Source organism: Jatropha curcas, chromosome 7 (assembly GCF_041381405.1).
Source record: "Jatropha curcas cultivar XTBG-Jc1 chromosome 7, XTBG_Jcur_1.0, whole genome shotgun sequence".
In the NCBI taxonomy this organism is placed as follows: Eukaryota; Viridiplantae; Streptophyta; class Magnoliopsida; order Malpighiales; family Euphorbiaceae; genus Jatropha; species Jatropha curcas.
The window spans coordinates 21,203,198-21,230,938 of record NC_143157.1 but is presented as its reverse complement, the minus strand read 5'-3'; the positions used below and the strand labels follow the sequence as shown (position 1 = coordinate 21,230,938).

Here is a 27,741-nt window from a genome sequence, read left to right as displayed (position 1 = left end):
ACATATTACATGAAATATGTACGTATCCATGAAATTGATAAATTTTATGATCATTTCAATTTCATCATTTTCAATAGATAAAAATGGTATTTCTTAATTCCATAATTTTTTTAATTAATAACGAAATTTAAACCGTTTAATTTTATTCTAAAAGTTCCTTTTAAATGGTAAATTTTTTTTCTTTCAAAAAACATCTATAGATTTTTATTTCCAATAAAATGATGGAGGGTGAATTCACATGGGTTCATCAATTCAAACAAATAAAAAAGTACTTCTATACTTAAAAGAAGAGCAGTAAATTTATTTACAAGTCATTTGGACGAATAGTAATTTAAAATATCCTAACGTACATACAAAAGCCAATGGTTGTATTGCCAAAATCTTTTCATTTTCATATTTTATCCTTTGAAAAAAAAAATGAAATATTAAAGATACAGTTTAACGATGGATATAATTCATTAATTGCTAATTAGTGGCCAATTAGCAATGAATAGAAGGTGAAATCAATTTTAGAATTTAGAAATGGAATAGACACTAGATTTTAGCAACGGGCTGCGTATAAGTAGTAACGAATTTAAAGATGGATTAAAAATTGGAACGGATGCAGAAACAAATTAAATTAACTATACCACCCGAGGTGGTGGCTTGGTGGTAAAGATATATGATTATCCGCCTGCTTAACTTAGGTTCGATTCTCCACAACAGTATCCTATTACACATGATGTCTAAATATTGAAGAAGGATTAAGGGATAGCTTCTCGACACAAAAAAAACGTTGGCTCAAAAAATAAAATTTGAAAAAACACCAACGGAGAGAAGTGGAGAAAACAGAGAAAACATATGAAGTTAATAAAAAAAAATGTTTTTAAGGGTGGGCTAAATGCCTAAATTACCACCCTTATGTGTTTTTTCTGGAATTTTTTTTTTTTTGAGGAAACCGTGTCTTTTCTGAATTTGATATTTAGACAATGAGAAATTCTTAATAATTAATTTTAAAACATTAAACTATATATAAAATTATTAGATATTATTTTTTTGATAAAATTAAGGACACTACTCTCTCCGATTAATAAATTATCGAAAATATATTATTAATTCTAAACAGAGGTGTAAGTCTAGTGGCAAAGTGATGCAAGGATGGAAAAATTATTTGCTCTCCTAATATTAAAAACAAAAATAAATTAATAACTTTTTTTCAATAATTTATTTGCTTTCCTAATACTAAAACAAAAATTATTTGCTTTTCCTAATACTAAAAAAAAAAAAAAGAAATTAAACCTACAGGTTGTGTCTCAGTTAGCAACACAAGCTGGGCATGTGAGAAGAGCTATTGGGATCGATTCGCACTAAACACATTTATAAGGAGGGGCGAGGAATCTTAACTGTAATTAAGCTTCGAATCGGAGTAGGCGGCCCCTGATAATGAGATCCAGATACCGATAATTTACATAAAAATAATAATACTAACAGTGGCCTTGACTGCATTGATATTTTGAATAACTTCATTTACTAAAATAACTTGACCAACATTGAGATTTTGAATAACTTTATTAAGATTTAAATTGTTCAAAAGATATAGATTAACATACTACAATATACTTTCCTAATTTTACAATTAATAGTACACCTAAATACCAAAAATAGCAAGATTGTTTTGTGTATAAGACAAAATATGTTGTCGGCTTTTGACCTAGCTAAAAAGGAGAATTATGACATTGTTTCAAAAATGGTGAACCCAAAGCAAACTTGAGTTCTTGTTGTATAAACCAAAATAAAAAAATGATTTTGGTTGAATGAAGTCAAACAATTTTTCTCCTAAGTAGAAAAACCAAACTCTTATAGCCTTAACATGAAAGAAAAATTCAAAATATTACTAAGATGAGACTTTGAATTTCATAGGATCAATATTGTACTAATGAAACAAGAAGCACACCAAGATCGAAATTTTATTTGAAGTTCAAAATGTTGAATTTCATAATTAATTCATTTGAAAATTTTATAAAAAAAAAAAAATCAAAATTTTGACATTGCATGCAATATAGGATAAGCTTGAATAGAAACGAGCTGATGCTTTGATGATGTGCATATATTTTTTAAATCTATTTTTAGAATTGACGTTTCAATTCTGCTTCGTTATTGATTTATAATTTGTCCAACAGAAGTCGACTACCTTTTATATATATATCAGCGACTTTGCAAATTTTTTTTTTTAAAGAGTAAAACTCATAGTCTTTCATTCATTATCATAAATCTCGGACAAACAATGAGGAATATAATTCCAGATACATAGATGCGCAAAGCGAATAGAATCTCGAGCTAGGATACGAGCCTTTAAGTTCGCTTGCCTACGAATCCATCTACACGAAACCAAAGGGAGTTCTAAGAATAAGTTCTTACAATCATAAATAATACTCCCCACATCCGATCTGAATAAAATAGAGGAGCTCAAAGCAAAAAATAAAACCTGTGAGTCTATGAAAATAGTACCTCTACGCTCAACATAATTTTGTTTGAGAAATAATAAAAAACTATGAAGAGCTAGAGCCTCCGCAATAAAAGGGTCTGTACCACCTGTAAAGTGGCCTGAAACTGCTTGAATAAAAATGCCTTCCTCTGTCTCCATCACCGCTCCAAAGCCTTGCATGCCTTCTTGCTCAAAAATAGAACCATCCACAAAAGCTTGCCATGATTGGTCTCCACTGTTGCTAAGACGTCCGGGTGGAAATATTGCAAGCCTTTGCCGACTTGTATTTAAGGATGCACTAGCCATGCTCCTTTGCGCCAACTTTGTATGTTCCCAACTAATCATGTATTCTTTTGCCTTCAAGAATGTAGTGTAGCACGTGTCTCTTATATTGTTCCAAAGAGCATTATTTCTTGCCATCCAAATATATCTAGCATACACCAAAAACTTTTGGGATTTTAGTTTATCACCATTAGCAAGTACCTACAAAAAGAAGTTAGTAAAAGAAATATTTATATCACCTACTTTATACCCCCCTTGCCTCCAAACTCCCTTAGCCTTACTACATAACACTATTGCATGATTAATATCCTCTTCCTCCCCATACCAAGGACACCCATTATCAATCTCCACCCCTCTCCTTCTCAATCTCTCCTTCATAGGCAACACATTCCTTAGAGCCCTCCACATAAAATCTTTGTCTTTAGGGAAAGCATCTAAACCCCACATCTCACCCCACCATCCACCTTCTACCTCATGCATCCTCCCCCTCAATAACCTCCTTGCCACGTAGTACCCCGACCTAACGCTATAAATGCCTTTTTTATCCCAATGCCACATAATTTGGTCCCTATTAGCGCTAATACTAATAGGAATCCCTAATATAGCTCTAAACTCTCTCAAGCTAAAAAGAGTCATCACTTTTCCCACATCCCATCTCCCTTCCCCCTCCACAAAAAGCTCCCTCACTTTCATATTAGGATCAACAAAGTCCCTACTATCCTCCACCCAAAAACTATGATCCCGAGGCATCCACGGATGTGATAATACACCGATAGTTTCCCCATTCCCTACTCTCCACCGTACCCCCTGTTTTAATACCCCAATAGCAGCGTGAATACTCCTCCACGCATAACTGGGACGCCTACCAAGAGGAGCATCCAAAAAATCCTATTATGGAAATATTTGGCTTTGAAAAGTTTAAAAAAAAGAGTATCGAGCTCCGTCATAAGACGCCACCCTTGCTTCGCTAGCATGGCCATATTAAAACAATGAAGATCCCTGAAATCCATACCACTTTCCCTTTTGCTACAACACATCCTCTCCCATACTAACCAATGAATCCCTCTACGCCCTCCTTCCTTCTCCCCCCACCATTACTTGTTCATCATTTTTTGCATCGTTTCACATAGAAAGAGGTATTTTAAACACACTCATACAGTAAGTAGGAATAGCTTGCGTAATCGACTTAATTAATACCTCCTTTCTAGCTCTAGAGAGGAATCTGTTAGACCAATTGCCAATCCTTTTTTCAAGTCTGTCCTGAAGGAAGCCAAACACCTGTTTTTTCGATTTGCCAATGAGAGATGGAAGACCAAGATAAGTACCCCCACCAATTGAACCAGCAACATTCAAAATAGTAGAGATATTAGTCATCAATTCTCTACTCATATTCGGGCTGAAAAAAATACTCGATTTGTTCAAATTAATGGCCTGACCCGATGCTCTCTCATATTTCTTCAAAATATCATTGACCTCCTCTGCTTCCTGTAAAGAACCCTTAAAAAAGAAAAAAGAATCATCCGCAAATAGCAAGTGTGTAATGCTCGGACAATTCCTTCCCACCTTCATACCTTGCAATCTACCTCTCCTTTTAGCATCCTGAAATAATAAAGACAAACCTTTCGCACAGAATAAAAACAAGTAAGGCGACAAAGGATCGCCCTGTCTCAAACCTCTACCAGGACGAATAGGGCCCACCTCCTTACCATTCAATAACACAGAGTACTTCACATCAGTTACACATAACATCATCCACTTTACCCACTTTTCATAAAAACCCATTCTCAGCATCATACCCCTCAAAAACTCCCAATTAACCCTATCATATGCTTTCGAAATATCAATTTTTAGAGCACAAGCACCCCCTTGATTCTTCCTACTTTTAATGTTATGAATTAATTCAAAAGCCACCGCCACATTATCAGAAATTAACCTCCCAGGAACGAAAGCACATTGACATTCATCAATAATTAAAGGAAGAATTTTTTTTCAACCTATTCGCTAAAGATTTTGCTACAATTTTATACAAAACATTACAAAGCGAAATAGATCTATACTCTTTTAACGACATAGGATATCACATTTAGGAAGCAACACAATATGGATATCTGTCAAAGTTTTTGGGAAGGTACCTGTGTCAAGCCATTGTTTGCTGTCCCTCCAAATATCATCTCCAATTACATGCCAAAATTTTTGAAAGAACGCCGGATTTAGGCCATCCGGTCCAGGTGATTTGTCAGGTTGCATATCAAATGCAACTTCTCTGATCTCATCCAACGTAAATGGAGCCGTAAGAATATTGTTCTGGATAGCTATCACCTTTGGTTGAACAAGATTAAAAATTTCAATGCAAGCTGATTCTTCTACACTATAAACAGTAGAAAAATATTTCAATGTAAGTTGTTCCAAACTGTCATTATCTATAACTATCTCACCATCCTCATTTTCCAACTTTATAATTTTAACTCTCCTTTTCCTAGTCTTTATTGAAGCATGGAAATATTTGGAGTTTTAGTCCCCACAAGAAAGCCATCTCTGTTTCCCTATTTGTCTCATTCGGCACTCTTCTTTGAATAGAATAGTATTCCATTCATTTTTTAGTCTTTGAACATTGACATCATCAAACCCATCTCTTGCCTCTTCTATACGTTGCTTTAATATCCTTTTTGCTTCCAAAATTTTTTATTAAATTGCCGACCCCACCTTTCCATTTCCTTAATACGAACATCTCTTTTATGTAACAATGGACCACTATCATTATTACACCAAATATCTTTGACAAGTTGATCCAATTCCCTCTCCCCCAATCAACTATTATCAAATCGAAACCTTCTATAATTATTGTCCACCTATCTATAATTTAGTTGAATAAATAATGGGGCATGGTCAGAAACAGGAGCTGCGATAATTTTATTTATTTTGGTGTTATTGATTTAAAATTACGTAGTTGTTATTGATTTTTTTTTTTTTTTTGAGTATTGTAGTTGTTATTGATTGTTGTACTTCTATTAAAATAATTATTATTTTTAAATGAAATGTTTGGCAAGATTTTAGTAGCAACTAAAACAATAACTCTGAGAAATATGTATACACATTATCTAGCGAAAATAAAATAAGCCACATCTTGAAATCGAAACTCAGGATTTTCTTTAAAAAAAATATATAATAAATAAATAAAAATGGATATCCCAATAAACTGATCAAAATATCACCTAAAAACCAAAAATCAGATCAAGATAGAAGAAGCTGAAGGAGAAGATCTAGAGACAAAAAGAGAGATAGAATGAAGAAGAATGTGGCAAATTTGATACATAACTCACGCATTTTGGTCCGATCTGAGAAGAAATGAAGAGGCATGTGCTGTGAGATACGATATTTTCTTGGTTTTATTTGCCTTAGGGTTAGTGGAATCCACAACTTCAATTCGATGCTTTTTGTAAATTTTAACAATAGAAGGCAAGGTTATTTTTTAGTAACTTCAATTTTTTGGGTTCCGCTAAAATGTCTAATCACAGGTTCACAATTTTAATATACTTTTCAAGTCAGCAAAAATCCAACTTGACATGTTAGTTGTGAATTAATTGTATTTTCGGCATGCTAAGTAAGCACAGACACCTAATTGAAAATTTTTAATAGATTCAAACGTCCAATTGCAAAAGTCTTCTGTTGTGACACTAAAATAGAATACTTATATGATTCAAACACCAAAATTATTAATTAACCATTTCTCTTAGTAGCTAAGAGTTCTTTATTTGGGCTCTCTCCCTTCCTTGTATTAAAAAAAAAAAAAAAAAAAAAAAAAAAAAACTACTAGAAAAATTAGTATTCCGGAACAAATCTAAAGGCGAAGAGTTTTTTTTTTCCCCCGTAATTAAGCAGCCAGTACATTATAATGGCAGTACTGTAGAACTTTCAATTATTCCATGTTGTCTTAGTTTGATTTCTAAGAAAATAAATGAAACATGAAAAATAGATATTTTCCACATTCACGTAGTTTGATGTTGATTGAAGCTATTGCAAGTCATTGAAGCTATTATAAGTTATTTGACTAATTGCATTATGCATTTTTTACTCAAAAATAAATAAATAAATAAAACATCACCCATTAATTTGATTTGGACAACTAATGCTTTAGCGATATGGTACTAATAATATTCTTAATTTCATTAATTTTGACTGAGAAATAACTAAAATATTTAAGAGAAATTTGATTGAGACATTCTTATTCTTAATTTCATTAATTTTGACTGAGAAATAACTAAAATATTTAAGAGAAATTTGATTGAGACATTCTTATTATACATATACTTGCCTAAGTCAATCTTATCTTTATTTTGTATCTTGAAAATAAATCCCAACGCCATTAAATAAATTATAAATTAATGTTATATTTTAAATAATTTAGAGGTTTAATTTTTCAACCCCATGACTTTAAACATCTTGATGATCTATTTTAAATTTTTGGGTAAACTTTTGTTTTGACGAATCTTTAATTTTTCGATAGTATTAAGATAAGATATCAATATTTGAAATCAAATCCAAAAGCTCATGTTGGTGTTATTTAAATTTATTAATGAGAGATGAACAAGATAAATATTTACTTATAATATTATTTCTTCAGTAAAATTATAATTTATTTTTTTACAAAAATTTCAGTCAAAGGCACTTAATTGAAATGAATCTATATTTGTATACACTTAATTGATAAAAAGTAAAATTCAGGAACTAAAATAAAAAATAGCAAAATTTAAACACTAATTTTATAATTATCTTTAACTCTAAATTAAAAGTATTTTCAGAAATATCTGAAACTCAAGTTAAAGAGAATAGCAAAATAGAACTTAATTAATAGTCATTTATAATTTGAGTTTTAATTGTAATTAGCTGCTAATTGTGATTAATTCAATGCATTATTCCTTTCTAGAACTTGCATAAAATGACCACTATACCACAACCACCAATCCTTATTGGTTGCCTCAATCAAATGAGCCGTTGAAAATGACTAGAAGCTGTTCAAATTTGAAAATAAGAAGAAAGAAACTAATTCAACAAGTGAATTAGGAAACAAATCCATAATTATTTTTGTTGAGAAAATTAAATAATACTTTTAATTAAATGTAGTTTTAATTTTTTAAATAAATTTAATTAATTATACATTAGTTTCGGTTGGAAGTCAAATAATTTGGTAATTCAATTAGATAAAATTTAGTATTCATTATTTTTCACAATAGTATTCAAAGCAATGATCATTTTATATATTTATATTAATTTGTTATAACAAAAACTTAAAATTAAGGGAAAAAAAAGAGACGTGTAGTATAAATTATTGAAAAAAAAGAGACGTGTAGTATAAATTATTTCTTTTATATTCTAAAGACGTGTAATATAAAATAATTATTAATATAGGAAAAATACTTAGGATACCCAAATTATAATCCAATTAACAATTTCATTTATCTATTTTTTTAAAGTTACTATGCGCTCTAATTTTTGCTTCAAATCAACTATCGAATCAAGCTCCATTGAATGGAGGAATATATCAAACTCCAGTGATTGAAGTTCTATATCTACAAATCAAGAATTAGCTTTCCCAACAACAAGTCTAGGGTTGTGCAAATGGGTGGTTGGATTTTGAACCAAGCCAAAAATTGAAAAAATAAAATTAATATCTCATTGAATTTTGTTTCAAATTAAATTGAACCACACAATTTGATTTAGTTAATTCTAATAAATTTTTGAATGAAAAATTACCTTAATTTATGTAATCAAATCAAACATTGAAATTGAAGTTACTTCAAATTTCAAATCGAAAAATTAAGATTTGATTCAATTTTCAATTTTCAATTTTAGCCAATCGAATTTTACTCAACCTAACAAGAAATTTCAGGGAGGTAAAATATAATCTTTCTTTAACAAATAGGAGTACAACACAATTTTTTTTCTATATATATATATATTAGATGAAATATTAGGGGCTGCTAAATAAACTATTTTTTTACTTCAGCCAATAAACAATGATTGGAAAACTGATTACTGGAATCTTAAGTTGAGTTAGTTCTACAGCATTGTTATATTTTTAATTGTGACTGCTATCTTATATTTTCTTAGTGGTTAAGATGTTAACGTGATCACTAGAATCTTAAATGAGAGTGTGTTTAGTTTAATCTGATAGTTGTTTCGTATTCAGAGGCTAAGTGAATTTTATATAAATAGTGATTATATGAATTGAATTAAACTATATATAAATATAAATATTTTGACTATAATTTTATTAATTAATCATTTTGTTCACATTAATCTTAATATAAAATCATGTTTAATATTATAAATATCTACACAATATAAGACGAAAATTGTAATAAATATATTTATTAATATAAAAAAATAATAATAAAAATAAATAATGGTATTTAAAAAAACTAGTGAATATTAAATGACAATAATTAATAAAATTGTAGGGCCTCTTACAGCCAGCCAAGACGTATAATGAAAATTCAAGATATTGAAAATTATTTCCCGTAGGTTGACTCACGTGCTATGAATAAAGTTTGTTTCCATATAAGACACAGTGTACTATGTTTTATTTTAATTTTTGGTTAGGGGGAGCATGTGATTGTGATGTGACCCATTCCACAATGACTTGGGTGTGGTCTCTTTTGGTGTGCTCCCACTGAATATTAAATTTGCTTGCATATATATATTCTTTACTAATTTCCATTACATATAATTTGTATACAACGACAGTAGACAAGAAAATTGAACTAAAAATGGTAACATAAATGTTTGGTTACAAAAATTTAATATTTTTATGCAAAATCACTTTTCCCAAAAAAAATAGATTTTTTTTAAAAGAAAAGTGAAATTGTGTTTCAATGTATCGAAATATATGAATAAAGTTCATATCAATATATTATTATATTTTTATTACAAGTAATTTAAAAAATTAATCATTTATGTAAAACATATATGAACAATAAAATGATCTTCCAAGTTCAATCCGTGATAATACAAAATGTAAGTTCAATTGGTATTTTTCCCTTTAGTGGATTTATACTGTACTGTTGTAACCACTGCAGAGCATAGAAAATTTATTGCATATAATATTGAATGGCAAAAAATATATAAAAAAATTCATTATTCATTGTATATAATTTCAAATGACCCAAAAAAAAATTTGAAAAAAAAAGATAGCACGTAGATAAAAAAAGATATCATATCGTACTAACTGGTAATTTTATGGTCATAATTTGACTCTATATATGGTCTTTTAGTAAGTATAATATTTTTTTTCCTACTACTAAAGAATAGATCTACACTCCGCTTACATTATTGATATTAAAATAATAACATAACTGAATAAGAGGCTAATTCAAAAAGTAATAAAATAGTGACATTTAAGTGGTTCAACGCGCTTTTTTTTTTTTTTTTTAAATTGAGAATTTAATTCTTGTATATAAGGTAAATATTAGTTGAAAGCACTTTATATTTTAGTGGAACGACCCAATGCCACTAAGATTAGATGTGGTAATATAAAAAGAAAATAATAAAATCCCTAAAATAATAAAGAGAGGAGTCATTCATTGTAGAAATATCTCAGGTTCTACCATCTTTTTGTTCTATTATTTTTCTCGATCTCTAAGATTTCAAGTGCTCAATATTTATGTCAAGATTCAAGAATGTCATCCACGTTATTTGTTGATTAGTTTTTATCTCTAAACTCTTAATCTTGTTTTTATCTTTCATTATTTAGATTGATTATGGAATTATTATCAAATTTAATTGAGTTTTATTTAATTAATATGTCGAACTAAATTTTCATACTAGGGATTTGATGTAGCTTAATTTATATTCCAATTTATAATATTAGATTTGCTTTTACTTGTTCATGATATAATTTATTATTGAACTTAATGCTTCCAGGCGGAGTTTCTCCTATGGATTGATTTATTTCATTAATCACTATCGGGAGAAGAGTTTTTGATATGAAAAAGGTAGTAAATTACATGAGAATAATAACTTGATGCGGAAGCTATATGGTTTGACTCATGGGGAGTTTTCATAAGTTAATGACCTTAGGTTATGAATTCATAAAACAAACCATAAAACTTAATGATTTAATTCATGTTTAATTGGGCTATTGGAAGATAGGTAATTAGACCAGGTTAAAATAGCTAACAATACATCGAGAGAGTTTGTTAGTGATTTTAGGGTTATTTCCCCTACTTGAACAATTAAAATTGATTATCAAACTAATAAAATAAATTGGATAGAATTAAGTGAAGTCAAAATCTCTAGTAGTTTTTAATCCCTGATTTCTTTTTGTCAAATATTGTTGCTTGATTTCTCCTTGTTCTCTTTTATTTGTTTAAATTAATTTCTTAAAATAATTCCTCATATTGCCATTTAAATAATAGTAAATTAATATAATTTTGGTACTTGATATACAATCCATATAGATACGATACTCTATTCATTCTATATTACTTATTGCGATTTTGTACCCTTGCAAAAATCACTGTCAACGCGCAATTAGAAAACATGATCTTTGGATGGAAAGCAAAATTATTTTGGTAACGTATATACAAGACAAGCTACGGACTAGTACCTAATATTTTACTTTTCCAGGTAGAACACATTGTTTGACTGAGAAGCAAGTAAAAGCTGGTTATTCCGGTTGCCCAATTTTGACAATTTCAGTATTAAATGCCAAATTTCAACTCAAAAATTATCTGGAGAGAAATGTATGCATTCAGTAAATAAAATAACAAATAAATCCAAAATATTGGTCCAACTAAACAAAGTTAGCAAATAAAATAATTATATTATTAAATTAATTGTTAAATAAATGAAATGAAAAATCAGCCATATTTATAATGTGCATTGTAGAAACTAGAAATATTCCATCTATAAAAAGGTGGCCACAGTCTTTTGTTCTCAGAGCAACAAATCGAAGTTGGTAAATTATTCATATTTGTTGCTAATCCTCTTCAGTACTCAAAAATGGCAATGCAACCTGCAATTGTTCAAGCAAACTCCCAAAAACAAATCCTTACTACTCCGTTCTTATTAAGCACACCTAGTACTAAGCTTAACGACAGTCGTTTTGCTTCCTTTTCCTTGGCTAAGCCAACAACTTTTAGAAAACTTAAAGCATGTGCATCAACAAAATCTGAGACAGAAGCTCGTCCCTTAGCCTACTTTCCTCCTACTGTATGGGGCGATCGACTTGCTTCTCTTACCTTCAATCAACCGGTTTGTAATTTTTATCAAGTACAAGTTTTCTATATTCATGGTGGACCTACTTAGGGTCCGTGGTATTGCATTTTTAGTGCTTCAAAACTGATTTTGAATTTTTTTTTTTTAATTTGAGCATTTTTTTAAAAAAAAAAATTCAGTTTTCGACCCATAAAAAATTCTAATGCAACTAGCTACATATGTTGAGCCAATAAAATTACATGAAAAAAAAATTTACTATTTGCGATAACAAAGCCAAATAGTTGCTTAATATTTTCATATTAAGTCGGCAATCTCAATTATGTATTTTCATATTTCTTTTTCCTATTTTAAAATGTACATACTCAATAGTTTTTTATATTTGTGTGCAGGCATTTGAATTATTAAGTAAACAAGTAGAGTTGTTGAACGAAAAGATTAAAAAAGAAATGTTAAACGTCTCTACAAGTGATTTAGCAGAGAAAATCATTTTGATCGACTCATTGTGCCGTCTCGGAGTATCATATCACTTTGAGGAGGAGATTCAAGAGAATCTAACTAGGATTTTCAATACGCAACCTAATTTCCTTAATGAAAAAGATTATGATCTCTTCACTGTTGCTGTAATATTTCGAGTATTTAGACAGCATGGTTTCAAAATCTCTTCTGGTAAGCAAGTTTAGATACATTTAAACAAAAATATTAATTGATTAATTGAACATTGATAGGCTAATTTGATTTGGTTGATTGTGAATCAGATGTGTTCAACAAGTTCAAGGATAGTGATGGTAAGTTCAAGGAATCCCTACTAAATGATATCAAAGGCATACTGAGCCTTTTTGAAGCTACACATGTGAGCATGCCTAATGAACCCATTTTAGATGAGGCCTTAGCTTTCACCAAGGCTTTCTTGGAATCCTCTGCGGTTAAGTCATTCCCTAATTTCGCAAAGCATATAAGCAGTGCACTAGAGCAGCCGGTACACAAAGGCATACCAAGGCTAGAGGCAAGAAAATATATTGATTTATACGAGGTCGATGAAAGTCGAAATGAAACTGTACTAGAGCTTGCAAAGTTGGATTTTAACAGAGTGCAGTTGCTACACCAAGAAGAATTAAGTCAATTTTCAAAGTAAATCATCTTTTTCTATAAATGCTTTTCATTTATTTTTTGGTAATTAGAATTTAGAATTTATAATTTAACAATTAATAATATTTCAGGTGGTGGAAGAGTTTGAATATTAGTGCAGAGGTCCCATATGCAAGAAACAGAATGGCAGAGATTTTCTTTTGGGCGGTTTCTATGTATTTTGAACCTCAATATGCAAAGGCTAGAATGATCGTCTCCAAAGTCGTATTACTTATCTCACTCATAGACGATACAATTGATGCATATGCCACTATTGATGAAATCCACCGTGTTGCAGATGCAATCGAAAGGTAAATACAAATGCAATTATTACATATAGATTACAAATAGACAATTATATCAAATGAGATTTCTTATTTTTCTATTTAAATTTCATTAGGTGGGATATGAGATTAGTCGACCAACTGCCAAATTACATGAAAGTAATCTATAGATTAATTATCAACACATTTGATGAATTTGAGAAAGATTTGGAAGCAGAAGGAAAGTCCTACAGCGTCAAGTATGGAAGGGAAGCGGTAATATACTTTGCATAGACCTTGAAATCTTTTAATTTATTGTTACTTGTCAGAAGTAGTTAATCTTTGTTTATTGTTAATAATTCAGTATCAAGAGCTAGTGAGAGGCTATTACTTGGAGGCGATATGGAAGGCGGACGGAAAAGTGCCGTCGTTTGATGAGTACATATATAACGGAGGTGTGACCACTGGATTGCCTCTTGTTGCCACTGTATCATTTATGGGAGTAAAAGAAATTAAAGGAACTAAAGCATTCCAATGGCTAAAAACCTACCCCAAACTCAATCAAGCTGGAGGTGAATTTATCCGTCTGGTGAATGATGTAATGTCTCATGAGGTACAAATCTTGACAGCTTTCTTGTTTTTAATAATTTAGCATGTACAGATCAAATGCTTACAAATGCTTCTGTAAATAACAGACTGAGCAAGATAGAGGACATGTAGCGTCTTGCATCGATTGCTACATGAAGCAATATGGTGTTTCAAAAGAGGAGGCAGTTGAAGAGATCCAGAAAATGGCTACAAATGAATGGAAGAAATTAAATGAGCAACTCATCGTGCGGTCCACAGAAGTTGTGCCAGTGAATCTTTTAATGCGAATCGTTAATCTTGTCCGCCTAACAGATGTGAGTTACAAGTATGGAGATGGATACACGGACTCTTCACAACTGAAAGAATATGTGAAAGGATTGTTCATTGAACCTATTGCCACTTGAAGTCAATTTCCATGGACGGAATTACAAAGGAGAAATCATGCTAATTTTCAATTAATATATTCTTTTTGTCCTTTTCTGGATTTGCATAAATCCTGTACCTTGTTCTTTTTTTTTCTTTTTTTTTTCAAATTTGTTTTATGTTACATAAAAATTTATAAAATGATCAATTTCCTTTTCTAATCACAAAGATTATTGAATATATTATATAGTTTAATTTTCACTGATCTAAGTATTTAGTATATATAGTCATGTAATTTTGTATTATTTTTTATTATTCATTCATTTCGCCGCCAATCTTAACATTACTATTCTGATGAGGTATTTCTAGTCAACATTCAAGTCAATTTATTAATTAAAAAAAAAATTCTTATAATATAAAATAAAGGAAAATACCTTGTAGATGATCTAGTTAGATTCTTATATTTCGCCACCAAATATAGACTAAACCAATTAAAAAATAACATGTAATTTTTTAAATATTTTTATTAAAATGGTATTATGTATCGACAATCCGGTTCTTTTAGATAGATGAATATCTGATTCGAGTTTGATAACGTTGTTATAAATATAGCTCAGTAACAAACACAAGCGGTTTATTTTCGATTTCCATAATTAAAATAGTAATTGGTAATTTTTGGCAAAGGAGTAAAAGAGAAAACAAATCCCCTTTTCTTCCGGATCAGTTTAATTGAACTGATTTGAACCGAACCGATATGTCCGGTTTGATTTTCTATTGCGTGAATCAATTAACTAGGCCTATTGCCACTTCCTCAACGTCATTCCTAGGCAACTGAGCATTATAAATTACATATTTCTTTGGGTAAGTAATGTTGCATTTCTAGCTGGCTTTGTATTTTAGTGATTTAGTAGTTTTCAATTAATAAAGTAATAATGCAAGAAAATGTTCTTAATTACATTTTGGGAGTAAGTGAGTATTTTATTTGAACCGCCACATAATTTTAAAATTGCAAAATGTATTTTTTACCATTTTATTCCGAAGTTAACTTTGAAAAGTTAAAACAAGATGACTTTTCCTTATTGAAACTGATTTCTTCTCGCTTGTCTCATGTGCTCCAATCTTATTATGACTAAAATAATCTGGATTTGATAAATTATTTACCAAACATAATGTGATTTTAAACAAATTTATAAGAAATTCTAAATAAAATTTAATAAGAAAATGTATCAAATACAAGCAAATTCAGTTTAATTAATAATACAAGCAAATCAGACAATTTTTTTTTTTTTAGGATAATTATCCAACAACTGTTATTACAATCATAAAGTTATTTGGAACTGTTGTTATTTGATATTTTTTATCATCAAAATAAATTAGTTTTATTATTTTAAATTTAAGAAAAACTTAGTTTTTTAGCTACAAAGCTCCCTATTTACATTCACCTTAAATTAGGAAATTAAAGTAAAAAAAAAAAAAAAAAAAAACGAAAAGCCTCAACATGCATAATCTATCGCTGGTATACAAAGTTTCTGTTCGGCAACAGTTTTTGAATTAAAGACCAAGTAAAAACTTTATATTTTTTAATTGTAGTGTTTGGTAACATAACTTTTATAATATGTTAAGGAAGCTTTTTATAAAATGTTAAACATTTTAACATTTAACTTTTAATTAAATTTTTTTGATAATACCCATTGTGTTTTCCTCTGAAATTAGATAATTAATATCATTTTTTTCTCATTTTAAGTTAAATAGCTAATTAAATAATTATTTTTACCAATATTTCTAATTTAAACAGCTAATTAAATAATTATTTTTACCAATAATTAATGTTTTTTTTTTTAATTTTCAGAATTTCTTATCAAATACTGCATTATTTTAATAAATTATTTAAAAATCACAGAAATAGTTGTCCAGTCCACATTATTTTATTCATAAGCCCCTCCAAATCAACTTATTGTTTGTCTTCAAACAAGATGCAGTGTCCTTTCCTTCAGGACTTCATTTATTTTATTTTTTGGAAAGGGATGGGAAGTTTAGCCCATACATTCGCATAATTATGATTGGTTGGCTAATTTCCTGTTGTCTCATTTAGTGTGTGCCCACATGATTCTGTAAAAAATTAATTATTAAATATTTTCATAGCCGCCCCATAGAAAATTTTTAAACGGCAGTCAACAAAAAATTCTTCATGTAGCATTTAATAAAACCGTTAATAAACAAAAATATGTTCATTTCAAGAAAGGCGGTTCAAAAATATATTTTCATTTGACAATTGAGTTTTGTCTTTAAGCAACCGAGGACTCACGCTACTCGAATATACGATGAACATTTATTGTCTGCTGCTTGAGGTAAGATGTGACTTATTTTAGTATACTGATGTATTGGTAGAACACAATGTTTGACTGAGCGGCACCTGAAAACTGATGAAGATATCGTTTTTTAATATCCAGATATTATATTATATTTGTACTTGGAGACAAAGTTCAACAATATTCTATTTTTTGTCTAAACAATTCGGAACCTTTCCAGAAAATTTACCTAACGGTGCACGTAAAACACATATTTTACAAAAATAATATATATATATATAATAAATAAAAATAAAAATAATGATAAATCTTTAAAAAAATTGTTATATTTATATTGCATTAAACGTCGCTTTTTTTTTTTTTTATTGCGTGAACTCTCTTCATAATAATTTCATTGTTAATTTTACAATTATATATTTTTTTAACATAAGTCATTAAACAATCAAACAATAACTCATCTCCCATTTTAATACAAAGTCTAATTTTAATGATTTGTCATTAAATAATTAAACACCATGCTTTTATTGCAAAATTAATTAATTTGTTGAAATGCTATAATTCGGTTGATCCAACGTGCAATTATGTTAAATTCTGTAATCCAAAATTAATTTATTAAACTCCATAATTATAATACATTGGACTGAATCCTGTAGTTATTAGCCCCTAAAAGGCATCCAAAATTTTTATGTATATAATTAAGTATAGATTTATAACTTTAAATAAAACCAGTGAAAAAAATACAAAATTGAACACTCCATTTCTTTATATTAATTAAAAAAATATTGTATTATTGTTATTATTCACCAAAAAAAGTGTTCCAATAATTTTAATATTAAAGAATTTGATCCCAAAGGAAAAAAAAACTATGATTGTATCAAAAATAATTTGTTGGGAGGGTAAAAACATTTAGGCTTTATGGTCTGAAGGGGATTAAACCTTCTGGTTATATAAAAAAAAAAAAAAAAATTTTTACCTAAGTTGGAATTAAGTAACAAAAATAATAAATTTATGGGCTAATTGTAGATAAAAATTTTAGAGAATAGATGGTCTCGTATAAAAAACTCATTATTTTCATAAAAAGCAATTTTCTTCGATCTCAAAGGAAGTAAAAGTAATTAAATACCATATGTTATTGCAAGCTCCAAATGCTAATAAAAGTGACTAGAGTGAGGAAGAAAATTAATAAATTTGGAATTGTATTGAATATGATTAAGAATGAAGAAAATGACAAAATCACAAAGAATTTGTCCAATTTGAGAAATTATTTTAGCATTTTTTCAAAAAAGAAAAAACTAAAATATTAATTATTTTTCCAAATTTCAAGAGGCCTATTGCTCTCCTTGCCCCATTGTGGCTCCGTCCCTAATTTGAAGCTCATAGGTCTATGAAAGGGGTAAAGTGTTTCTTTTTGTATGTTTTAAAGAGACTTTATATATACTTCGAATTCGAGACATCTAGTTAAGGGAAAAGAAATTTCTATTATCTCTTCTCACCTATATAGATCAACATTCTATTTTGGTTTGGTTCTTTTGGTGTTTAACACTATCATTGAAACTAGTCTTGATCCTTTCTTTAAGATTAGCCTCAACACTTATGTCAATTTGTTTATGTTTGTCATTTATCATAGACATTAATTAATGAAGGAACCAAAAATCTATTGATAGCTGGCTATCAATTAATTTGGTTTATTTCTTATTGATCTAAGAATTCATTATTAAATTTTGCAAGAAATGACCTAGTAGGATAGTGACATCCTCTTAATTTTTAATAACGTATCCATAGAATTAGAGAATAAAATCTACCATTTTCTCTTAATTAGAGGTTTTAAGTTTAAGTCCTGCATATAAAACACTTTTAAAAACTTTGTAAAGAGTGTTTTACCCTCTTCTTAGGTTTACCTAACATGAATTCAGATTAATCGAGCTCTTTTAACTGATTTATGTAGTTGAGTATTTAAAGGAACTTTATATTCAGAATTCAAACTCGAGACTTGAACTCTAATTAAAGGAAAAAAATCCCTCCCACCTTATCATACCCCTCAGAAGTTGAGTAATTATATATTTATTTGATCATGATTCAGTATGTAACAAAGCTCAAATAATATTGTCCATTTATGGAAAAGGATTAAACTATAGAAATATTCCCACTATAAAAAGGTAGCCAAGATTGATCTTTTCTTTTCAAAGCAACAAACTTGAAGTGGTACATATATATTTGTTAGTCCTCTTTAGTTCTCAAAGATGGCCATGCAGCCTGCAATTTTTCAAGCAAACTCCCAAAAACAAGTCTTTACTACTCCATTCTTACTGAGCCCAACTAGTACTAAGCTTAACGACAGTCGTTTTGCTTCCTTTTCTTTGGGTAATCGAACAACTCTTAGAACACTTAAAGCATGCTTATCAACAAAATCTGAGACAGAAACTCGTCCATTAGCCTACTTTCCTCCTACTGTATGGGATGATTGCCTTGCTTCCTTTACCTTTGATCAATCGGTATGCAATTTTCATTAAGAAGCACAGAGTTTTTTCTTTTAGGATGATTAAGAGGCACAAAGTTCATTATACTATTTAATATATTGATATTGGATATACTCCTAGGGTCCGCAGCGTTGCAATTTGAAAAACTGATCTTAATTGGAAGATCTAAGCTTTTTGGAAATCAGTTTTCGACCCATTAAATTTTTTAATGCTAGTAGCTAAATCTATTGAAACAATAAAAATAAGGTTAATTATATTTGTGGTGTATGGACTTTCTACTTTTTTCTATTTTTTTTGTAATTATGTCTGAATTAATAATTTTGATACAATTAAGTACTTTTACTGAGAATTTTTCACTGAAAAATCAAAATTAATTACCTCAAATGCTTTACTTTATTTTTTCTATATTATTAATTTTCTTTGTTTTTTCTGTTTTTTTTATATTGTTTTAGATTTGGAAGAAAACTAGAATAATTTTTTTGAGACTTTTTTTTTCAGAGAGGAGATATAAAAAATAAGAACTAAAAAAAAAAAAAAGTAAAAAAAGGAGGAACTTAATGGATTTTATGTCTGATATCATTTATGGAGTAAAATGCTCCATTTTATTTTTTTGGTAAAATTGAATTTTTTATTATTATTATTATTATTATTATTATACAGGAAGTAATTATAAGTGTGAAGTACTACACCCAGGCCACCGTGCCTCTCCAATACATCTCAACCTAGACTTCATATTGTTAGATGAAAAAAAACTGAAAGAAAATACTTACAATATTTCAATATAACCTGAATATGAAATTACATAATTGAAACTCTTCCTCAGCTAAGAAATACCCACTAAACAAATCCACAGGGAACAAAATATATTAATACATATGAGAGTTATATCCATGCAACAGAATACGTATAAATGCACTTGATTGAAACATTTTAATATTTAAGAAACTTTACTGTAAATTTTTCCATTCAGACATCAAAATGAAAAAAATTAAAAGGTTCAGAAATCACAAATAAAATTAACCATAAAAAGTTACTGTTAATTTTAGTCTAGAATTTACTATTTGCAATAGCAATGACAAATAGCCTCTTAATATTTTCACATGTACTGCAATCAATTATGTATCTTCACATTTCTTTCCTTATTTTGAAATGTAAATACCCAATACATTTTATATTTGTGTATAGGTATTTGAATTATTAAATAAAGAAGTAGAACTATTGAACGAAAAGGTTAAAAAAGACATGTTGAATGCATCAACAAGTGATCCAGCAAAAAAAATCATCTCGATCGATTCATTATGCCGCCTTGGTGTGTCGTATCACTTTGAAGAGGAAATTGAAGAGAATCTAACTAAGATTTTCAATATCCAGCCTACTTTTCTTAATGAAAAGGATTATGATCTCTATACGGTTGCCGTGATATTTCGAGTATTTAGACAACATGGCTTCAAAATCACTTCCGGTAAGCAACTTTAGATACATTTAAATAAGAACATGAATTGAATATATATACTAAACAACAAATAAAATCAAGTAATATATATAACTGCAAATACTAGTTTGATTTGATGCATTGTGAATCAGATGTGTTCAACAAGTTCAAGGATAGAGATGGTAAGTTCAAGGAATCCCTGCTAAGTGATGTCAAAGGTATATTAAGCCTTTTTGAAGCTACACATCTGAGCATGCCTAACGAAGCTATTTTAGATGAGGCCTTTGCTTTCACTAAGGCTTTCTTGGAATCTTCTGCGGTTAAGTCATTCCCTAATTTTGCAAGGCATATTGGTAGTGCACTAGAGCAGCCAGTACACAAAGGCATACCAAGGTTAGAGGCAAGAAAATATATCGATTTGTACGAGGTTGATGAAAGTCGAAATGAAACTGTACTAGAGCTTGCAAAGTTGGATTTTAATAGAGTGCAATTACTACACCAAGAAGAATTAAGTCAATTCTCAAAGTAATTCATCTTTTTCTATCAATATTGTTATTTTTTATTAATTAAATCCTAATTAGAGTTTTGAACTTATAATTTTATGATTAGAGGACTTATAAGTTAATAATTAACAATATTTCAGGTGGTGGAAGAATTTGAATATTACTAGGCAGGTTTCTTATGCAAGAAATAGAATGGCGGAAATCTTCTTTTGGGCGGTTTCTATGTATTCTGAGCCGCAATATGCAAAGGCTAGAATGATAGTCTCGAAAGTTGTATCACTTATATCACTAATAGACGACACAATTGATGCATATGCAACTATTGAAGAAATTCACTGTCTTGCTTATGCAATCGAAAGGTAAACATAAGTGGAGTTATTACAGGTAGAATAGGGGTACACAAATTAAATGAAATTTGATTTTTATTTTCCTGTTTAAATTTCATCAGGTGGGATATGAGCTTAGTCAATCGGCTACCAAATTACATGAAAGTAATCTATAAGTTAATTCTCAACACGTTTGATGAATTTGAAAAAGATTTGGAAGCAGAAGGGAAGTCCTATAGTGTCAAGTATGGAAGGGAAGCGGTAATATGCTTTGCAAAAACCTTGACATCTGTAGTTATGTTTAGGGAACCTGTAGCTATATTTCAGGAATAATTGATCTCTGTTTATTGTTAATAATTCAGTATCAAGAACTAGTGAAAGGCTATTACTTGGAGGCAATATGGAAGGCCGATGGAAAAGTGCCATCATTTGACGAGTACATGTTTAATGGCGGGGTTACTACTGGATTGTCTCTTGTTGCCACTGTATCTTTCATGGGAGTAAAAGAAATCAAAGGAACTGAGGCATTTGAATGGCTAAAAACCTATCCAAAACTCAATCAAGCTGGAGGCGAATTTATCCGCTTGGTGAATGATGTAATGTCTCATGAGGTACTATATTAACAAGTTTCTCGTTCTTAATAATTAAGAGTACACCAAATGTTTACAAATGCCTCTATAAATTACAGAGTGAGCAAGATAGAGGACATGTAGCGTCTTGCATTGACTGCTACATGAACCAATATGGAGTTTCAAAAGAGGAGGCAGTTGAAGAGATCCAGAAAATGGCTATAAATGAATGGAAGAAATTAAATGAGCAACTCGTCATGCGGCCTACAGAAGTTGTGCCAGTGAGTCTCCTCCTGCGAATTGTTAATCTTGTCCGCCTAACGGATGTTAGTTACAAGTATGGAGATGGATATACCGATTCAAAACAATTGAAAACATATGTCAAAGGACTGTTCATTGAACCTATTGCCATTTGAAATAACTTTCCCTTTTTTCCAAGTATTACAATTTGTTTGTTTATATTGGAAGTGTCATTATCATGATGGATCTTTGCCTATACCTATTTGTTTTGTGGTTGGAGGTAGTATGATTCAAGACTGTACAGGGACATGTTTTTAAATGCAGCCTAAATTTCAAATTGTTATTATTATTGTTATACATGCGATAATAATTTCGGATAAAATTCAGAGATTAAATAATTAATACAATACTCTATTTTAAAATCATAATCATTAATACAATACGTTTGAATCGAGTTACTTGCTGATTATTTTGTGCGTATATTTTAATACTATTTCCACCACAGCACGAGCTAGATGCCACTTCCTAATAAAGCTACACGGCAAAAGAAAGTATATATATTTCAGTAACGTTGCGTTTTCTAGCTAGCAGCCTTTGAAATTTAGTGGGATGTGCCCAATTTAGATTCTTAATTTTGATTGTTTTATGTGTATATTTTAGTAGGAGCTTAACTTTGTTGACCAAAACCAACAATAATTATTTCTTCTGGAATATCCCTCTATAAATGTTCTTTATGTGTTTTTAAATTCTAAAATTTTCTATTGCAGAATATATATATAGGTTAGAAAATGGTTAATTATTTTATCTCAGTATTTTTTTAAAGGCAAAATCTATAAGTTGAAAAAGGTGAAGTGCCATTTCACAATGAATATTACTTATCTATACATTTTTTTATTCGTTTGGTACAGCAGGTATAATTCCCTCCTGCCATAGAATATAAAAATTTTTACAACAGTAACGTGTGATTTTCGAAAATTTAACTTTATTTTTACCCTTATAAGGATTATAGTAAATTACTACCCCAACCAACGTGTCGGATTTTTTTATTTTCTTTCACTGGCTAATGTTGCACTTCTATCAGGCTTTCCATTTTTGTAATTTAATTTTATACAGTATGAGCTTAACTTTGTTACTAAAACCGACAACAGCCTACCCTGGCTATACATATATGCAAGTTGAATGATATGACCTCATATTGCGTTTTTCTATTTTAAAAGTATTATATTGCAAATAAAATAGAAGGCACGCAGTTGGTATATAATAAAATAAAATGATTTTGTTATTCAATTGAATACTAGCGGAAGTAGTTCGTATATAGCGAGTGATCCCAAGCCTGGTGGCAAAGGTGGTGCCCCCAGACCTTGGTCCCAATTTTGTCATAATTGTCATAATTTGTCATAATTTTGTCATAATTTGTGACTTACACACAGATTAAAAAAAATTAATTATTCTAATTAAACTATAATTTTTTGTTCTTTTTTTTCTAATATGCCCTTACATTAATATCCATAAAAATTAAATGATCCATATTAAATTATTTTTGAAATTAATCAAATATTTAATTAAATAAAATTTTATTGAAAGATTAAAGATTGATATGTTAATTTTATTTATATCAAGATGTAATTAATGATAATGTGGTGTATTGAATATTATATTTATTAACAAAAAGGCATATTAAATAAGGGTAAAATAATAAACTTTAAATATTATTCATTTTTAAAAAATGAAACAGGACAACAGTTTGGAATGAATGAAAAAGAAAAATAAGACAAAAATTATAGGACCGAGGGAGTATAGTATTATCGATAAAAATTTTCAGTTGTGAAAAATCAATATTTGGCCGGTAAAAGTATTTACCGACAGAGAATGTTGTGGAAACAAATCACTGTAAAGTATTTATCGATATTTAATCGGTAATAATTGATTATATTTATTCTTATTTTTTGCTATTTAGAATTAGAAAAAATGTTGTAGAAAATCATTAAAAATTATATAATCTTTTCGCCCCTATGAAATTGTTGATATTTCCACGTAAGTTCAAGCTTTATTTATTTAGACAAAAAAAATGAAAATATATACAGAAACACCTAGAAAGAAACACGTTCGAATGCCAGAGAGAACTGGCGAGCTAGTATATTGGAGTGTAAACAAGTCGAGCTAAATTTTAATCTACCAGGCGCAAAAGTTGACTTAATGAAAAAGGAGTAATGGAAGGGAAAAAAAAAAGAATGAAAGAAAAAGAAAGGAATTGACATTTAAAAACGAGATTTCAGCATTTACTGATAAAATATTTTGTCGCTAAATGTTGAAATTTTAATGGTAAAATTTACTCCGCATAAAATTTATGTTGTTTTTTTAATTTTGTAGGTAATATGTTAGTGATTTTTACTATTTTTCTAGTTTCTACTAAGTAAAAATTAATTATTTAAAAAATCAGTGGAAGAGTATTTTTGTCCATTATAACTATTTTTTTTCTAGATTAAGGTTGTTTAATGGTTTCTTTAATCACCTTAAATATTATTTATAATGTGACGGAGTTACTATTATCTTCTCTTTTATTGGCATGCGAAGCATAAAAAATAATATTTGGATAAATTAATAAACATATAAAACATAAGAATACCGACTCAAAAAAAAAAAAAAAACATAAGAATACAAAAATTTATCGAAAATCTTGAGTTTGATGGGAATATCACTTGACAATTGCTCTGAAATATTACAATATACTGAAAAAAGAAAAAAAAATATTCCTTTTCGTTAATTTCTTTAAATTGCAAGGAATAAATTTCTTTATATATAAAAAATAGCGTAAAAACGCATTCCTATAAAGTGAAAATGCATACTATTGTATATGGCATAACCATGGAAATTGACTTCAAATTGGAATAGGTTCAAGGAACAATCCCTTAACATATTCTTTCAATTGTTTTGAATCGGTGTATCCATCTCCGTACTTATAACTCACGTCTGTTAGGCGAACAAGATTAACAATTCTCATGAGGAGGTCCACTGGTACTACTTCTGTAGGCCGCATGATAAGTTGCTCATTTACTTTCTTCCATTCATTTATAGCCATTTTTTGCATCTCTTCCATTGCTTTCTTTTTTGACACTCCATATTGGTTCATGTAGCAATCGATGCAAGATGAAACGTGTCCTCTATCTTGCTCGGTCTGTGATTTAAAAGAGGTTATTTGTAAGCATTGATTTGATGTGAATACTAAATTATTAAAAAGAAGAAAGGAATCAAGATTTGATTATTAATATAGTACCTCATGGGACGTTATATCATTCACCAGACGGATAAATTCACCACCAGCTTGATTGAGTTTTGGATAGGTTTTTAGCCATTCCAATGCCTCAGTTCCTTTGATTTCTTTTACTCCCATAAAAGATACAGTGGCAACAAGAGGCAGTCCAGTGGTCACCCCTCCATTATATATGTACTCATCAAACGATGGCACTTTTCCGTCCGCCTTCCATATCGCCTCCAAGTAATAGCCTCTCACTAGCTCTTGATACTGAATTATTAACAATAAACAAAGGTTAACTACCTCTGACATGTAACAATAAATTAGAAGATTTCAAGGTCTATGCAAAGTATATTACCGCTTCCCTTCCATACTTGACGCTGTAGGACTTTCCTTCTGCTTCCAAATCTTTCTCAAATTCATCAAATGTGTTGATAATTAATCTATAGATTACTTTCATGTAATTTGGCAGTTGGTCGACTAATCTCATATCCCACCTAATGAAATTTAAATAGAAAAATAAGAAATCTCATTTGATATAATTGTCTATTTGTAATCTATATGTAATAATTGCATTTGTATTTACCTTTCGATTGCATCTGCAACACGGTGGATTTCATCAATAGTGGCATATGCATCAATTGTATCGTCTATGAGTGAGATAAGTAATACGACTTTGGAGACGATCATTCTAGCCTTTGCATATTGAGGTTCAAAATACATAGAAACCGCCCAAAAGAAAATCTCTGCCATTCTGTTTCTTGCATATGGGACCTCTGCACTAATATTCAAACTCTTCCACCACCTGAAATATTATTAATTGTTAAATTATAAATTCTAAATTCTAATTACCAAAAAATAAATGAAAAGCATTTATAGAAAAAGATGATTTACTTTGAAAATTGACTTAATTCTTCTTGGTGTAGCAACTGCACTCTGTTAAAATCCAACTTTGCAAGCTCTAGTACAGTTTCATTTCGACTTTCATCGACCTCGTATAAATCAATATATTTTCTTGCCTCTAGCCTTGGTATGCCTTTGTGTACCGGCTGCTCTAGTGCACTGCTTATATGCTTTGCGAAATTAGGGAATGACTTAACCGCAGAGGATTCCAAGAAAGCCTTGGTGAAAGCTAAGGCCTCATCTAAAATGGGTTCATTAGGCATGCTCACATGTGTAGCTTCAAAAAGGCTCAGTATGCCTTTGATATCATTTAGTAGGGATTCCTTGAACTTACCATCACTATCCTTGAACTTGTTGAACACATCTGATTCGCAATCAACCAAATCAAATTAGCCTATCATTGTTCTATTAATCAATTAATATTTTTGTTTAAATGTATCTAAACTTGCTTACCAGAAGAGATTTTGAAACCATGCTGTCTATATACTCGAAATACCATAGCAACAGTGTAGAGATCATAATCATTTTCATTAAGAAAATTAGGTTGGGTATTGAAAATCTTATTTAAATTCTCTTTAATCTCGTCCTGAAAGTGATACGACACTCCAAGGCGGCACAGTGAGTCGATCAAAATGATTTTCTGTGCTGGATCACTTGTAGATGCGATGAACACATCTTTTTTAACATTTTCCTTCAAGAGTTCTACTTGTTTATTTAATGATTCCAATTCCTATACACAAACAGATAAGTATTAAGTAATTACATTCTCAAAAAATATATGAATATATTATGAAAATGCATAATTGATTAACACCCATAATAAAAAGATTTTCTGGGTAAGTTTATCAAAGGTAATTACATACCGGTTGTTCAAATGTAAGAGAACCAAGACGATCTCCCCATACAGTAGGAGGAAAGTAGGCTAATGGACGAGTGTCTGTCTCTGATTTTGTTGATAAGCATGCTTTAAGTATTCTTAGAGTTGTTGGCTTAGCTGAGAAAAAGGATGCAAAACGACTATCGTTCAGCTTGCCACTAGGTTTGGTTGACAAGAATGGAGTACATAAGATTTGTTTTTGGGAGTTTGCTTGAAAAACTGCAGGTTGGATTGCCATTTTTGGAAAGTGTAGAATGTAAGAAAGATACTGAAATGAATGTACTTCAATTTGTTGCTTTGAAAACAAAAGATTGTGGCGACCTTTTTATAGCTTGAAATTTCTATAATTTAATAATTTACATATACACGCACAAGATCAATGTTGCCTTTTTTTGACTATTGGATTCTCTTATTACATAATGAACTAACATTAATCAAATAATCAGTATTTTATTTATTACTAATCACTTAGTAATTAAATGATTAATTAATAGGCTATTTGTCACATGCTAATTTACAAACAGTTTTGGTTATCTAAAAAAATAACATTT

The 27,741-nt window shown here is 29.7% G+C and overlaps 4 protein-coding genes across 4 annotated transcripts; 2 read left to right on the top strand and 2 right to left on the bottom strand.

Moving 5' to 3' along the window:
* Window positions 1-2,233: 2,233 nt before the first annotated feature.
* On the bottom strand, window positions 2,234-5,190 carry LOC149494938 (uncharacterized). The gene is made up of 6 exons (XM_089724463.1): window positions 5,182-5,190; window positions 4,879-5,065; window positions 4,741-4,759; window positions 3,944-4,679; window positions 2,990-3,634; window positions 2,234-2,947 (listed from the first exon to the last, which is right to left on the bottom strand). The coding sequence occupies exons 1-6, from the start codon at window positions 5,188-5,190 to the stop codon at window positions 2,234-2,236; spliced, it is 2,310 nt and encodes a 769-aa protein (XP_089580589.1).
* Window positions 5,191-11,682: 6,492 nt separating this feature from the next.
* On the top strand, window positions 11,683-14,488 carry LOC105629811 (casbene synthase, chloroplastic-like). The gene is made up of 7 exons (NM_001306016.1): window positions 11,683-11,998; window positions 12,352-12,628; window positions 12,718-13,090; window positions 13,180-13,398; window positions 13,488-13,626; window positions 13,715-13,963; window positions 14,046-14,488. Exons 1-7 carry the CDS (start codon window positions 11,747-11,749, stop codon window positions 14,340-14,342), a joined length of 1,806 nt encoding a protein of 601 aa, NP_001292945.1. The 5' UTR covers window positions 11,683-11,746; the 3' UTR covers window positions 14,343-14,488.
* Window positions 14,489-18,809: 4,321 nt separating this feature from the next.
* On the top strand, window positions 18,810-22,376 carry LOC105629821 (casbene synthase, chloroplastic). Its single transcript, XM_012211463.3, has 7 exons — window positions 18,810-19,102; window positions 20,273-20,549; window positions 20,672-21,044; window positions 21,163-21,381; window positions 21,471-21,609; window positions 21,711-21,959; window positions 22,037-22,376. The coding sequence occupies exons 1-7, from the start codon at window positions 18,851-18,853 to the stop codon at window positions 22,331-22,333; spliced, it is 1,806 nt and encodes a 601-aa protein (XP_012066853.1). The 5' UTR covers window positions 18,810-18,850; the 3' UTR covers window positions 22,334-22,376.
* Window positions 22,377-24,887: 2,511 nt separating this feature from the next.
* On the bottom strand, window positions 24,888-27,470 carry LOC105629810 (casbene synthase, chloroplastic). The gene is made up of 7 exons (XM_089724166.1): window positions 27,177-27,470; window positions 26,767-27,043; window positions 26,305-26,677; window positions 25,997-26,215; window positions 25,769-25,907; window positions 25,432-25,680; window positions 24,888-25,332 (listed from the first exon to the last, which is right to left on the bottom strand). Exons 1-7 carry the CDS (start codon window positions 27,426-27,428, stop codon window positions 25,036-25,038), a joined length of 1,806 nt encoding a protein of 601 aa, XP_089580292.1. The 5' UTR covers window positions 27,429-27,470; the 3' UTR covers window positions 24,888-25,035.
* Between the last annotated feature and the right edge of the window lie 271 nt (window positions 27,471-27,741).